The sequence below is a fragment of the Haliotis cracherodii genome, unplaced genomic scaffold, assembly GCF_022045235.1.
Source record: "Haliotis cracherodii isolate W230 unplaced genomic scaffold, xgHalCrac1.p SCAF_19, whole genome shotgun sequence".
Classification (NCBI taxonomy): Eukaryota; Metazoa; Mollusca; class Gastropoda; order Lepetellida; family Haliotidae; genus Haliotis; species Haliotis cracherodii.
In genome coordinates this window covers 19254489-19268078 of record NW_027266274.1, presented here as the reverse complement: position 1 = coordinate 19268078, position 13590 = coordinate 19254489, and the positions used below count along the sequence as shown (strand labels likewise).

Here is a 13590-nt window from a genome sequence, read left to right as displayed (position 1 = left end):
ATTTCAATTGTTTATAATCATAATCATAATCATAATCATAAAATGTTTTTGTTTCAGAGACTATAGGCTGATGTGGTTAGGTTTGCAATTGATGCTCATGACATCAACCACTTGACTTTCTGGTCCTGACTAGATTATGTACAGACTGCATCTATATGCTGGGATATTGCTGAGTGCATTTCACAACAAACAAACAAATAAACAAACAGGATGGTCAGATGTCCAGTATGTTGAGCCCTTGCACTGTGATAAACTTGAGCTGATGGAGGCAACATGAGTTAGAAGTGGGCTTTTTCAGTTCATTTTAACATGTGTTGAACAATGTGATAAGTATCGGAAGTTTACAGGGAGGGCCAGACATATTGTACAGTGCATCAGCAGGAAGTGTACTTCCGTTGAAATATTACACCCTTGTATAATCATTGGGGCTATACGCTGCCATTCACATCCTCAATTGTGTATGTTGCTAAGGAAAATATCCACAATGTGTAAACAATCAAACTGTTGCTAAGGAGCATATCCACAATGTGTAATCAATCACATTGTTGCTCAGGAACATATCCACAATGTGTATTCAATCACATTGTTGCTAAGGAGCATATCCACAATGTGTAAACAATCACATTGTTGCTCAGGAACATTTCCACAATGTGTATTCAATCACATTGTTGCTAAGGAGCATATCAACAATGTGTAAACAATCACATTGTTGCTCTGGAACATATCCACAATGTGTAAACAATCACATTGTTGCTAAGGAACATATCCATGATGTGTAAACAATCAAATTGTTGCTAAGGAACATATCCACAATGTGTAAACAATCAGATTGTTGCTAAAGAACATATCCACAATGTGTAAACAATCACATTGTTGCTAAGGAGCATATCCACAATGTGTAAACAATCACATTGTTGCTAAAGAACATATCCACAATGTGTAAACAATCACATTGTTGCTAAGGAACATATCCACAATGTGTAAACAATCACATTGTTGCTAAGGAGCATATCCACAATGTGTAAACAATCACATTGTTGCTAAAGAACATATCCACAATGTGTAAACAATCACATTGTTGCTAAGGAGCATATCCACAATGTGTAAACAATCACATTGTTGCTAAGGAACATATCCACAATATGTAAACAATCACATTGTTGCTACGGAACATATCCACAAATGTGTTGCTAAGGAACATATCCACAATGTGTAAACAATCACATTGTTTCTAAGGAACATATCCACAATGTATAAACGATTGTTGATAAATATTCAACACACCAAAACAGTGATTTTCCTGTTTATTAACATCTCCAATAGTTTAAATTTAAATTAGATCCTTTAATATTTCATGAAATAAGAGCAAAATATTGTTTTTTAATATGGCAACACTTTATCTAACCCTACACATTCATGTCGGATCCTGATTGGCAACTGACTAGAGAGGATAATCAACCCATGTCCTCCCTGAGACTGGTGGACAGCCTGGTTTGTTCCATTCAATGACATCACTATCCAGAGCACAATAATACCAGCAGGTAACAAGTTAAAATGAATAACTGACACATCTACAAGATTTCATCTTGGAGACAAACATTAATGATCATCATAAGAATTGTTTGTCATTCGGACCCTGAAACAAATTATATCCAATACAGCCCATGCAAGTTTATAATATTTGGATTTGGACAAGTCTAGATTACTTCAGTCTCTGAAATGAAGAAAGTTTCTTGGCTCCCTTTTATCAAATTTTTAAAGATAATTTAAGTGTTTTTGTCTGTCAAATATCTTCATTTCAGAGATTGGATGTTAGTCGGTATCAATTGTTTAAGTACATTTTGTAAAACAAAACTAAATCCTTTCAAAGATTTAGAATTAAGTGAAGGCTGCACTGATTTCCGTGCATGTAGACCTTTGCCTTATGGCTGACATCTATCAAATACCATCTGTTTTGGGAAGAGACAAGCTGAAACACCGTGACAGATTTACACTTGCTGTAGACAGGCTGTCGGAGTTGATCAAGAGTTGACCAGATGAATTAAGTGAGCTGTGCCAGACGAAGACCTATAAACACTTGGTTGTTTAGAGATGTGAGAAGAAAAGAAATAGTTTCCATGCTTGATAAACTTTTTTTATGAGTGAGTCCAAATTTAAAAGTAGACCAAATTTTACAGATAACGTCTTTGTTATACCATGCTAGAGACTTTTTTATATAAATTCTTATTAAGTTGAGTCTTGCTTCGAACACACGATGCCATTTAGAAAGTGGTCAAATGTAACAAATGTTACATTTGGGATAACACTTTCTGAGTAAAGTACAGATTTTTGTAATTTTTTGGGTTGAGTACCGTTCGGGATTCGAACCCACACTGACAGAGTGAGGCACCTAATCGCCAGCACACAAAGTCTTGCTTGACAGTGGTATAAGGATCTATTCCGTATAAGTATAATATATATATAGTATATAAGGAAGTTGTTATCTATACACTTTTGTCTACTTTGTCATCCATCAACTCTAAGAAATAACTTTCAAACGAGTCAAAATATAATGTTGCATCAGCATTGTTTCAGCCACAAAGCGCCTCTTTTCCATTTTGTTTATTATGAGGCTGTGCGACTAAGTATTTCTGAAAACAGGAAAATGGAAGACGAGTTTGGGGAATATTCTACATTTGGAATAAAAACAATTGAAGGCTTTTGTACAGTACTGTAGGACAGTACTGTAGGATTCAGTTGTCTTGGCTATTTCACAAGACACCTGCCAAAATAAAGTATACACCATGTTTGATGTTGGCTAAGAATGAAACAAACAAGAAATGGTCATTCGATGGTGATGTATTTCATATGGGTATCAAAATGGTGGTCAGGACCTAAAGTTGGCAGAGTTTGGGTGTTTTTAGCCTAGTAACGTCTTGATAACATTGTAATTGTTTGGGTCAAATCCATTTTGTGAGTGTATACTTTCTTTGGCCCAGCAGTTTATGACAGTGAAGTCAGTTTTGTGGATTAAAGTGTATATTAGTGACTGAGTGAGTGGGTACTTGTGTAGGACAATGGTCCATGGTACAATTGATGGTCCACAGAAGACAGTATGCCCAGGGATGAAGAAATACCTGAGGAAGCATAGTAATGCAATCTTCAAAGAAATCAGGCCAAATAGGAGTATATCAAAACACATGAACCTCTGAAGATGACATCACCTTGTTTTCACTGGTATTGGTACTGTATTCACTTACACAACACACATTAACTGTTATCAATCTACATTTTGAATATCCATATTTGATATTTTATTCTTCAGAGAAACATTTCTTTCAATCAAACATGCTGCAGTTTATTGGGAAACTATTTTTGGATTAAACTTTGATGTGATTAAAGATTTGTTTAAGTGCGTTGACAACTGGCATGGGAAAACATGTGGAGCTGCACCATCTGTGCCTGAACCAACACAGATACACCAATTTCCCCCATTTTGTGTGTGTCAGTGTCAGTGTAATTAGATAACCTCTTGCCCGAGGCAGTAAACAACAATTGTCTTTGTGACTGCCTGGATGGCAGATTCGCCAATCAGCATGGGTGCCTTCAAGCTTTTATTGAAACTGTATCTAGGCAACGTGGCATTCCATATAACATAAAGGAGAGTCCACAATCAATATGACAATTAATTTTACAACAATAAATCTTCAAAAATATTTTGTCAAACAACTGTTACAAAATTCGTAAATGTCATTTTGAAATAAACATTACAGAATCGTCACATGGCCCCGGGCCGAAAAGCGCACTGGTTCAACAAGTTTATTTTGATAACATTTTGTATTAGATTACGTATAATTAATGATGTGAGTATCAAGTGTGATAGAAGGCATTCTTGGTGAAAGTTATCAAAGTTTGATAAAACACGACAGATGTCGGCCTTGCACTGAGCACATCTACCGCTCGATCAACTCGTTTCAAATCCTTTATTCCAATTGACAATGGCACTTATGTAATGTTATTCCACACGCATGGTGATTGTGATTATCTAATGGACTGCTATGTACGTTGTACACCACTCACGACCCGTTTTGTCTACCAGACACACGTTTGTTAGAGACCACGTGCATTTATTATGAAAATCCGCCGGTGTCTATTTTTAGCTCTTCCGGTTGTGTTTAGCTATACCGGTTCCGGGGCCGCGGATGTAGAACACATCGATCGTAGCCCATATTCTAGTGGAAGGCAATTTGCATTGAAAACTAACCGCCAAATCTCCATTCCTCTGCTAGCAAGGCTGAGCGATCGGGCTTGTAGCCGTCTTGATGGTTTATTTGTATATAATTGAATCATAGCTGACTTTTGGACAATACAGCCATATACTACCTCACAGTCGCTAGTGTCACTAGCATAATTTTGTGCCGTCTGCAAGTGCAATTTTTGGATTTCCTATTTCCAAAGCCGTGTTTCCTTGTGGGCCATTCCCATTGATTCAGTCACGGGGATTATTGTTTGTGACATCGCGTTCATATACTGTGGATCCTCAACGTTTTAACGGCGTGCAATACTGTTTGTTTTTACCATATGAAGATATTGTTGATTTGATACCAATATGCAAAGCCACGGACGAACACCGGTGAAAAAGGTTCCCATTCATTTGCAGGTATGTGACATAAATTATTGCGATCGTTATCACTAACAATGCACCTCAGTTCGTTTTTATGACAAGAATACGATGGAGTTAAGTTCTTTGTGGTGTGTTTCAGGCATAAACGTTAAGTCTTGCTTTGTGATTTCTGTTGATGCGGTCATGTTAATTGCCAGGGTCATTCAGACAGAGTTAAATTTACCCAGCGGTGCGTAACGGTAATAGACGCCAAGTAAAGGACATTGTGACCCTTTTAAACATTTTGTTGCACAAATTTGTTAACCAGTTGCAGTTCACTGTGACATCACTCAGTACGTGGTGATACAGGAAAACGGCTTGTTCAACATTGTTTGACTGAGTAACCACGTGTTAGAATTTAAACACCACTCCGGATACACTGGAGTTCATAAATCTTTCTTTATCACAAGATATTACTGGTGTCAAGATTTTGTGCACATGTAAATTTAGGTCAATCTTTAGGTAAACAAACCTATATGATTACAGTTATACAGACTGTTATAGGTACACATGAACAGATACTTGTATGGTTGTCTGTGTGAATTGGGGCATACTGAGAATATAACTTGGCTCCTCCAAAGCCCCTAGAGCACTGGTAGTGCCTCTTGAGATCTGATTACAAATTCTTGTATTGATTTTAACACTTTGAAAGCAGACGAGACGATCAGTTGAATGTCCGCAATTATTGGATTAATTGCTCCTGGAATGAAAAATGTGGCATCATTTCTTGTGAGGTGGATAAGAAATCTTGGCTAATGACCACAATTTGTACAACAAAATGTGCAGGTCTGAAATTGACTTAACAGATTTGCTATTACTTTTGTGTGATTAATGTAGACTTTCTTTTTCATATATAAAAATATTGTTTATGTCAACTTCAAAATAATATTGTGACAGGGTCTAATTATGTAGGAATGCTTTATACCATCAGTTCTGTTAAAGGTATGACATATTCAGCCTTTTATCTTTTATTTTCTCAAATTTTCCCACCCAAACATAACTTAGATGTTTGTTTATGTCTCTGAATAACATGAAGTCACGCCCTCTAAATACCAACAGGCCATTCGCCATTAATAATCATCAGATGTCATTAAAGGCTTAGGAAATACCACAAGGTAATTCAGCATGTTGGGCTATAATTGTGGAAATATGTGTATCATATTTCAGGAATAATTTGCAGTAATTATCTAGCTCTACATCTAAGGGACTTTACAAGACAGTCCATTGCAGCAGGCCTCGGTTATAAACAACATTATGCTGTACAGAGCGTAGATGCCATGTTTTATAGCATAGGAATGCATTGTTGATAAGCAAGGAAGAGTGTTTATCATGGAACTCGCTCTAGTTCGCCATCGGAGGGGATGGTTTCTGTTTAGCATAGGATAACGAAACAGCAGTAATAGCAGCAACTGCTATCGTGTTATCAAATTGCTCATAGTGAAAGTTTTGAAATCTAAATATTTGGAGATAAAGTGAGTCACCCAAATCCCATGTTGCCATTGTAGGATGTTTGGATGAAGTAAGAAGGTATTATGAGAGATATATCCACTCCCTCTCTTGGTATGTGGTATACTAGGGAATATACATGTCATATTCAACATGTTCAACACTGTCACATCTTAGTCGCTATCATCAGTGTGCTCCTCAACCCACAAGTGCAATGTCTATAGTGTACGAGACGTGATACATCTGTTGGTTTAATGTGGTTCTTTGTATGAGCACATGTTCGGGGTTTTGATCAACAGCTTTTGAACCAGTTATCCAATTTTGGGCATAAAACGTGTGTCAAGGTTTACAATGTGTGTTAAAGGGAAAGACACATTCATGATAACTATTTTTAGCTCACCTGACTTAAAGTCAATTTGTTAACTAGTTTGCACTGACAACATGGGGCATTAAGAGTGTCTGTTAATTCATGTATGTATTATTTATTATTTTGGAAACCATTGACAAAGAAACATGGACAAGTTTCGCGCATGAACCTTAAAGCTTAAGAGGTAATTATGAACCCAGCTTTGGATCAAGATGCTGGCTGGATCATTCAACGTGTTCAAGCTTAATCCAGGTGTGCCCTGAAATCAATATTAATGCAGAAAGCAGTACATCTCTGAAACGGCGCTCTGAACACTTAATGATTGTAGACGTTTGATGTAGTGTATTGATTGGCTGTAACACATTGTACTACAATGCTGCATGGTTAACCCAACACAGGATACAATCGATACTACTATTTGCCTCTTCGATACGTTTTGCAATAAGTGATACAATCGGCCGCATTAACCTCTAAAATACTGTTCTTTTGTCCGTCAGTGGGTAGTTACACCGGCTTCTGGCAACCACCACCATATTCCACAGTTGTTGCTTCCTGACATTTACAGTTGTCGTGGAAACGACCTTGTCCCATATTTGTGCTGTTGCATGTGGTTGATCTATCTCCTTGCAATATCAGTTTCGGTCCTTTTTTTCTCTTTTCTATCCGTGTTACATGTCAGGCGGTTCCTTGGCTCCCGATGGTTCCTCCCTGCAACAACAGCCAAACGTGTGCGGTATTTGTCTCCTGGATCTAATTGGCAGAGACATAAGCTTCTGGTGTGTAGGCAGTAAATACAGCCACGTTTCACCATAGCTGGGCAATAAGTAGAATAGTGTATGGCTGCAGTAGCACTGTATCACATTGTTTGCACCCTGGCCTTTCAGGACACTTGTCATCTCTTAAGCACCAGATTTGAATATATGCTTGAGTTTGATTTATGCTATATTCTGTGAACAGTTTTATGGATTTAGTGTTACTTAAGGTTATTTTTTTCTTCTAGACACATTCAGAGGTTGTGTTCTCAGGGAGGGCCGGTTACACCTCAGTCAATGTGTCATTACAATATACGCAGACAGGTGGAGGTGGCCATGTTGGTTAACAAAGGCTTTCATGAGGACTTTTGTATTGCATATAAGTTATCAAGGGTGAGTGGGTTGACTACGGTTGTCTTGTTGAGGCTCAATTACAGCATTATTTCGGCATCCAACAGGAATGGCGCCGGCACCAAGGAATGACACTGTGGTCCCCATGCTACAGACATACTGCTTTAAATTGGGCCTAAACCCTGGTCTGACACACTGAGTTAGCCACATGACATTGTTGCAGGTGGTCCCTTCTCCCTTTTGAAAGTCGGTTAAGGTTTGGGAATTACGAAGATGTGGGCCCAAGGTCTCTTTGAGGGACTGGACTGCGGACTTTATGCTTGTTTCTCCAGAGTGATAGATGTGGGATCAGTTGGACACTATGGCTACTGTGTCAGAGTATCACTTGACCAAGTGGATTGTGTGTCATTATATGTGGTCATGTCCTGATGGCATCTATCTATCTATCTATCTATCTATCTATCTATCTATCGTCAAACTGTCTCTATGGATCTTGGATCTTTCCTCGTCAGAAACGCTGCATAGAAAAACAAATCAATGATGAATGACAAATAAACTCCCATTCACTTGGTCTAGTGGCAACCTTGGTGCGTTTGTTCTTAAATGTCACATTTAAACGTCAGCTGAACAAAAACATAATTTCATGATCCTGATGATGATCAAATTCTGAAATTTGAATAAATATATTCAATTAGGGTTTACTCAGAAAATCAAAACCAAAATGTTGTGAGTGATATCAACTTAATGACTGAAGACAGTGCTGGATGTGATCACACCGGATTCCAGCAGCAAGGGGATGCAAGCCAATAGTCACTGTCCCAGTTTAGGAACAGGGAATTACGTTCCTTTATCCCATGTATTGATTTTACAGCCATCAACTCGCTCATGTAAAAGTTCATTTAGAAGAAGTTAATGAGACAACTGTCGGCATTAATTACCTATAATTGTGTGTAAGTGACTTTCTAAGTTCATGCAGCTCATGCTGATTGGTCAGTCATTTAGTTAGGGCAGCCATGTTGACTAATGGTATCGGACAATATGGTACACGTTAGCTAATGCAGTCAAGGTGACAACTCGGGTGGTTCTGCACTTAAATGAACATGTTCATAAAGGAGCATGATTGGGTGTTTAGTTTTCCCGTGTATTGATGGACCTAATTAGTATGGCAGACCAGTACATCCATCTCGAGGCACTTGAAGCTGTTAGTCACCATTGTCCATTGTTAATCTTTGTGGAATGTCTTCCACTGTGGTTGGTTCTCAGTCTCTTAAATGGTTAAGTGGGATTTTCTTTGATGTGCAAGGGTGGAATTAATTGCCAGATTATACTGAACCGGCTCAATTGCTTTTGGAGGTGAGGCAATTTCAGACAATAGGAACTCATGTTTAGCAGGAGGTTGGTCAGAGGATCATTATGTTAGGTAAACAGGTAGGTGGGTAGCCCAGTGGTTCAAGCTTTGCTCGTCCGGGAAGCCTGGGTTTGATTCCTCACATGGGTAGATCTCTGCAGCACGTTCTGGTGTTCCCAGCTGTGATATTGGTGGAATGTTGTAAAAGCAGGATAATGTCGTATTCTCTCACACTTTGTTAACAAGGTCATTTATCAGGTTTAACTGTGAGCGTGTTCAAGGGTCTTTCTTCAGATCATGTAACCTTGGTAACCTGCCAAATTACTGATGCTGTCAACATGAACAAAAAGGAACTTTAATGTTTTAAGTTTCAAGTCCAGTAAAAGTCTAGACTGTGTGCATTGGGCCGGAATATGTAGACAATGTGTTTCAAACTGATGAGTCAGCATAAAAGGGCATTGGGTGGTGGTGATAATGACTGAAAACCCTGTTAGATCTGGAGCCTGCTGAAAAACTACATGTCCACTGGAACTCTATACAGTGTTAGTCTCACACAGAGATGGTTCTGTGCAATAAGTCCTTATTCTTTGTTCCCTTGTAGTGATATTAGCTATATTGCCATTACCAGGGTGGGTATACAGTACAACCCAGCTGCTTGTAATACCCAGCATATATCACTCGCAACACATGTAACCTATAATCAATGGTCACAATTATCCTACAAACAGGTACAATTTGTGAAGCCCATTACTCACTCACTCACTCGCTCACTCACTCACTCACTCACTCGTGTGTTTGAGGTACTTCAGCAGGAGCCCGCCCTTCAAAGGTTGTTGAAGCCCTTCAGCCATAAATGAAACTGTCAGAAGTGTTTTTAAGCAGTAGGGAGGGTAACGTGTTATTTTTAGAGCTTTATGGCTGTTTTTAACACCATCTCAGGTGCTTGTTAAACCCACTGGTGAAGTCGTTGATATAAACTGGCTACGAAGCTTCCGACTCTGTGTGGAGTGTGGACATCTCTGTTCCATTTCCATGTAGTTGCAACTTTGTCTCATCCGTTGGTCCTGCCTGCATTCAGGTCATTTAATTTAACATTTGAATTGACCTTTGTTTGTTTGTGATTTATCAACAAGCTAAGGTTTGATTTTCTCCATGAATAAGAACTATCAGTTTAAACATGTTAAAAGCCTGACCGTCATTGAAAAATTTAGTCTACTTCTTTCAAATAATGAAGCGGTTTCAGCTATCATATCTACAACTTCAAACAAATCTGAAATACTTACAGATAATCCGAGGTTATAACAAAAATATTTTGTATTGGTATGTTTCAATGTGTAACTGTTTATATAGTCAATGTTTCTACATGGAACAATTGCACAATAAAATATCTTGTATCTTGTGTCATGGGTGCAAATTGTGAAGCATGTTCTGTATCCCAAACCATGGTAATTCTGAATGTGCATAGTACTGTAGATCTATTCTGCCTATGAATCCCCACAGGATTACTGGGGACCTAGTCTACCCCCCGAAAGCCCCAGGGTGTTTTCAGATAGTAAGACTGAATCATATCAGTGGTAACTGGCAGATTGAAGACATGACTGAATCCCCCTATGATCTCGTTCCCATAGTTACCTGATTTCCTATGAAAACCTTCAGTCATGATTAGTAGACATGGTCACACATGACATTACATCATCATATATCCATTAACTCCTGGTGCCATGTATTGGTTCAAAGACTATGTCAGCTATTTTCAAACCGAAAACTTACAGTTATTTTGACATAGGCGTTGAAAGGTGCCAATGTTGTTTGATAAACTCCGGAAGACATTAGTGAAATTCTGCCTCAATTTTACCCCCAAGCAACGTGGCCACATGGCTGGAGCCTGGAGTGGAGCAAGGGTTGGTTTGGTGAACATTTCACACAGTGAGGCTGCTAAACCAGGGAGACTGCCAAGGGAAATGGAAAGAATGCACCAAACATTTGTGAGATGAGTTTGGGATAAACAGAGAAGGGTTAGTGTAGAGGGGAGAATTCTTGTATATATTTCCCTGGATTTGGCTTCATCATCTGTTATTGCCCTGGCTTTACTCTCTGTTATTGTCCGGCTTCAGCCTCTGTTATTGCCCGGCTTCAGCCTCTGTTATTGCCCGGCTTCAGCCTCTGTTATTGCCCAACAGGAAGGATGGGATTCAGAGCTTTGGCTTTTATTTCTGAGTAAGTGAGTAATTTGGCACCACTTTTGGCAAGAGTTGGTAGGGTTAGTCTAGATGTCTAGAGCACCATAATTTGCATTGCATCTCTAGGTGACCAGAAACCTATTATGATAGGTTCAAATCTTGGTATGCCCTGATTTAGTTTCCAGGTTTGTGAGAACCCATGCTTAATTGTATATAACCTGCATCAATTCAGGTTTTCCTCCCACATAAAGGTGACACGCTGAGCTATAACCACAATACTGTTCAAAGCAACATTAACCCAACGCTCACTCACTCACTTTTAGCAACATTCTAGCAACCACAGGCTGTTGACAATGATTCACATTCACTCAAACTGATAACTCGTCCACCAGAGTATCACACCACCAGTAATTAGTTGAGAGGTGGTTTGTGAATGTGACAAATCTTAGAAAGATATAAGTATTTTTTTCTTTTGAAAAATATGCACTATTTTACATAGGAATCCAGTTTGAAATCTATTTGGTTTTTTTTGCCATAAATGTTTACATCATATCTAATCACATTATTTTATAGACTCAATGTTACCAACTATCTTTCTTTAGATAATTTGTTTTTTGCTGAATCAGCAATTTCACACTAGGGGATAATTGATTTTCCTTTATTGTAAGCATTCGTCTTCAGAGCAATGACTAATTAGCACTACATAAGATAATAGCAGATCTAATTACATGATACATCTAGCCTTTCCAGAAGTCCCCTGTACCATTGAAATTGCTGAAACAGCATATAACAATATTCATTCATTCTCACTCCTTCTCAGACCCCATTTGTTGGCTAGTGGATAGAGTGTCAGCACAGAGAGCTGAAGGTCGGTGGTTTCATCCCTGGTTGTGACATACCAAAAGACGTTAAAAGATGGTACTTGTTGTTACCCTGGCAGCATAAGGGGGTTAAAACAAGGACTTGTTGTCTCAGAGTCAGTATACTGTCTGTGAGTAGGGTTTCCATGTTAAACAGCGTCATGGTATCTTAGTGGGCTAGCACTGAAAAACCAGCTTTGCTCCGGACACACACACACATACATGCACGTAGCTATGTAAGTGCAATAATCTTGAACCCGACGTTAAAACCTGTATCACCACACCTCACCTCACCTCACCAAACCTAACCTCACCTCACCTCACCCCCACCCCCACCCCCACCCCCACCCCCACCTCACCTCACCTCACCTCACCTCACCTCACCTCACCTCACCTCACTCCTTGTCCCTTGTTTGTGTCAGCATGATTTTCAAGGTAGGTTATTGTTTCCCCAAGATGAACGAGCTCCCCACACTGTCAATATGGACCAAGGCATTCTTCCATTGACTTGTGCAAGTGAGATGCCCAGGGTAAATACACACATGAACCACACATTAGACAACTGAGGCCTGCGTGGACATAGAAGTTACCCTGTGGGCCTGTAGTGTGGGGAGAAGTGACAAAAGGTTTGCTGAAGATTGATGGCTGATTCTGTATTTAAAGGGGCTCTCCACTAAGTAATGTCTTGGCTTAGATGTGAATTAGAAATACAAGGAAAAGAAGCTTACCATATATATCTTTGTTCTGTATGCCAGCCTCATTTTAGTCAGTTGTTTTGACAACTGCTTGATACAGGGGCCATTTTGTCCTCTGACCCCAATTAGGATCAGTTTGTGGTATGTAGTATGCTAGATTCACTTAATCAGTTTTATCCTAAGTAAGTTATGTATTAAGGTTGTCGATATGCTTATGTTGCATTGATTGTGAAAGGCTTTTAGTGTGGCATAATCACTAGTATGTGTAGTCCACATGGTGTTGACATTACATTCAATCTAGCACTTCCTAGTGTTACAGTCAATATTGTAGATATTTCACCTAATATTGATTAATATTCATGTTATACGCCAGATGGTGGTTGGGAGTGGCATGCACAATGAGCAACATTGTTGACATTCTTCACATTGTCAGTTACACATTCATAAGTACATACAGCATGCCCACTGCCCTCTCCGTTCATTACCATGTTGCATAACATCATTCATCACGCCTACCACCATGTGCAACATAGGGATATATGCCCCTATTGGCCTTCTACCCTTTTCACTATAAATACAGTGAACACTGAAGACCTCCTTCCACATGCTGTCACACGATCTCAAAGGAAAAGATCTCATGCTGTGATTGTGTGCCCATTCTCTACAGGAACAAGGCTCCTCTTTGCATCTTTTACAATACCTCACAAAAGAGGTATTAGGTTACAATATGGGTACAGAGTGCTAAATAGATATGGGTCAAGCATGAATTCCCATAAATATACTACGTACAGGTTATACCCCCATTTTTTATGATTTGGTTCATTTGTGGTATTCAAACTCTATTCTTTTGAGGGGTTGTGTTTATTTCTTTTCTATGGACCAGAATATGGCACATGTGGGTTAATACAAGAGTTTATGGGTATCTGGTTTAGCAAGTATGTAGAACTGC

The 13590-nt window shown here is 39.0% G+C and overlaps 1 protein-coding gene across 5 annotated transcripts in view; it reads left to right on the top strand.

Moving 5' to 3' along the window:
• Positions 1-13590, top strand: part of LOC139466840 (dihydropyrimidinase-like) — a 131507-nt gene that overhangs the window by 54947 nt on the left and 62970 nt on the right. Inside the window, exon 1 of one of the 5 annotated variants that reach the window (XM_071248555.1) lies at positions 4186-4639. The exons of the other annotated variants lie outside the window; for them this stretch is intronic. Within the exon in view, the coding sequence (XP_071104656.1) occupies positions 4589-4639 (51 nt within the window). The 5' untranslated portion in view covers positions 4186-4588. Of the gene's footprint in view, positions 1-4185; positions 4640-13590 lie in introns of those variants that run through there. 5 annotated transcript variants of the gene reach the window in all.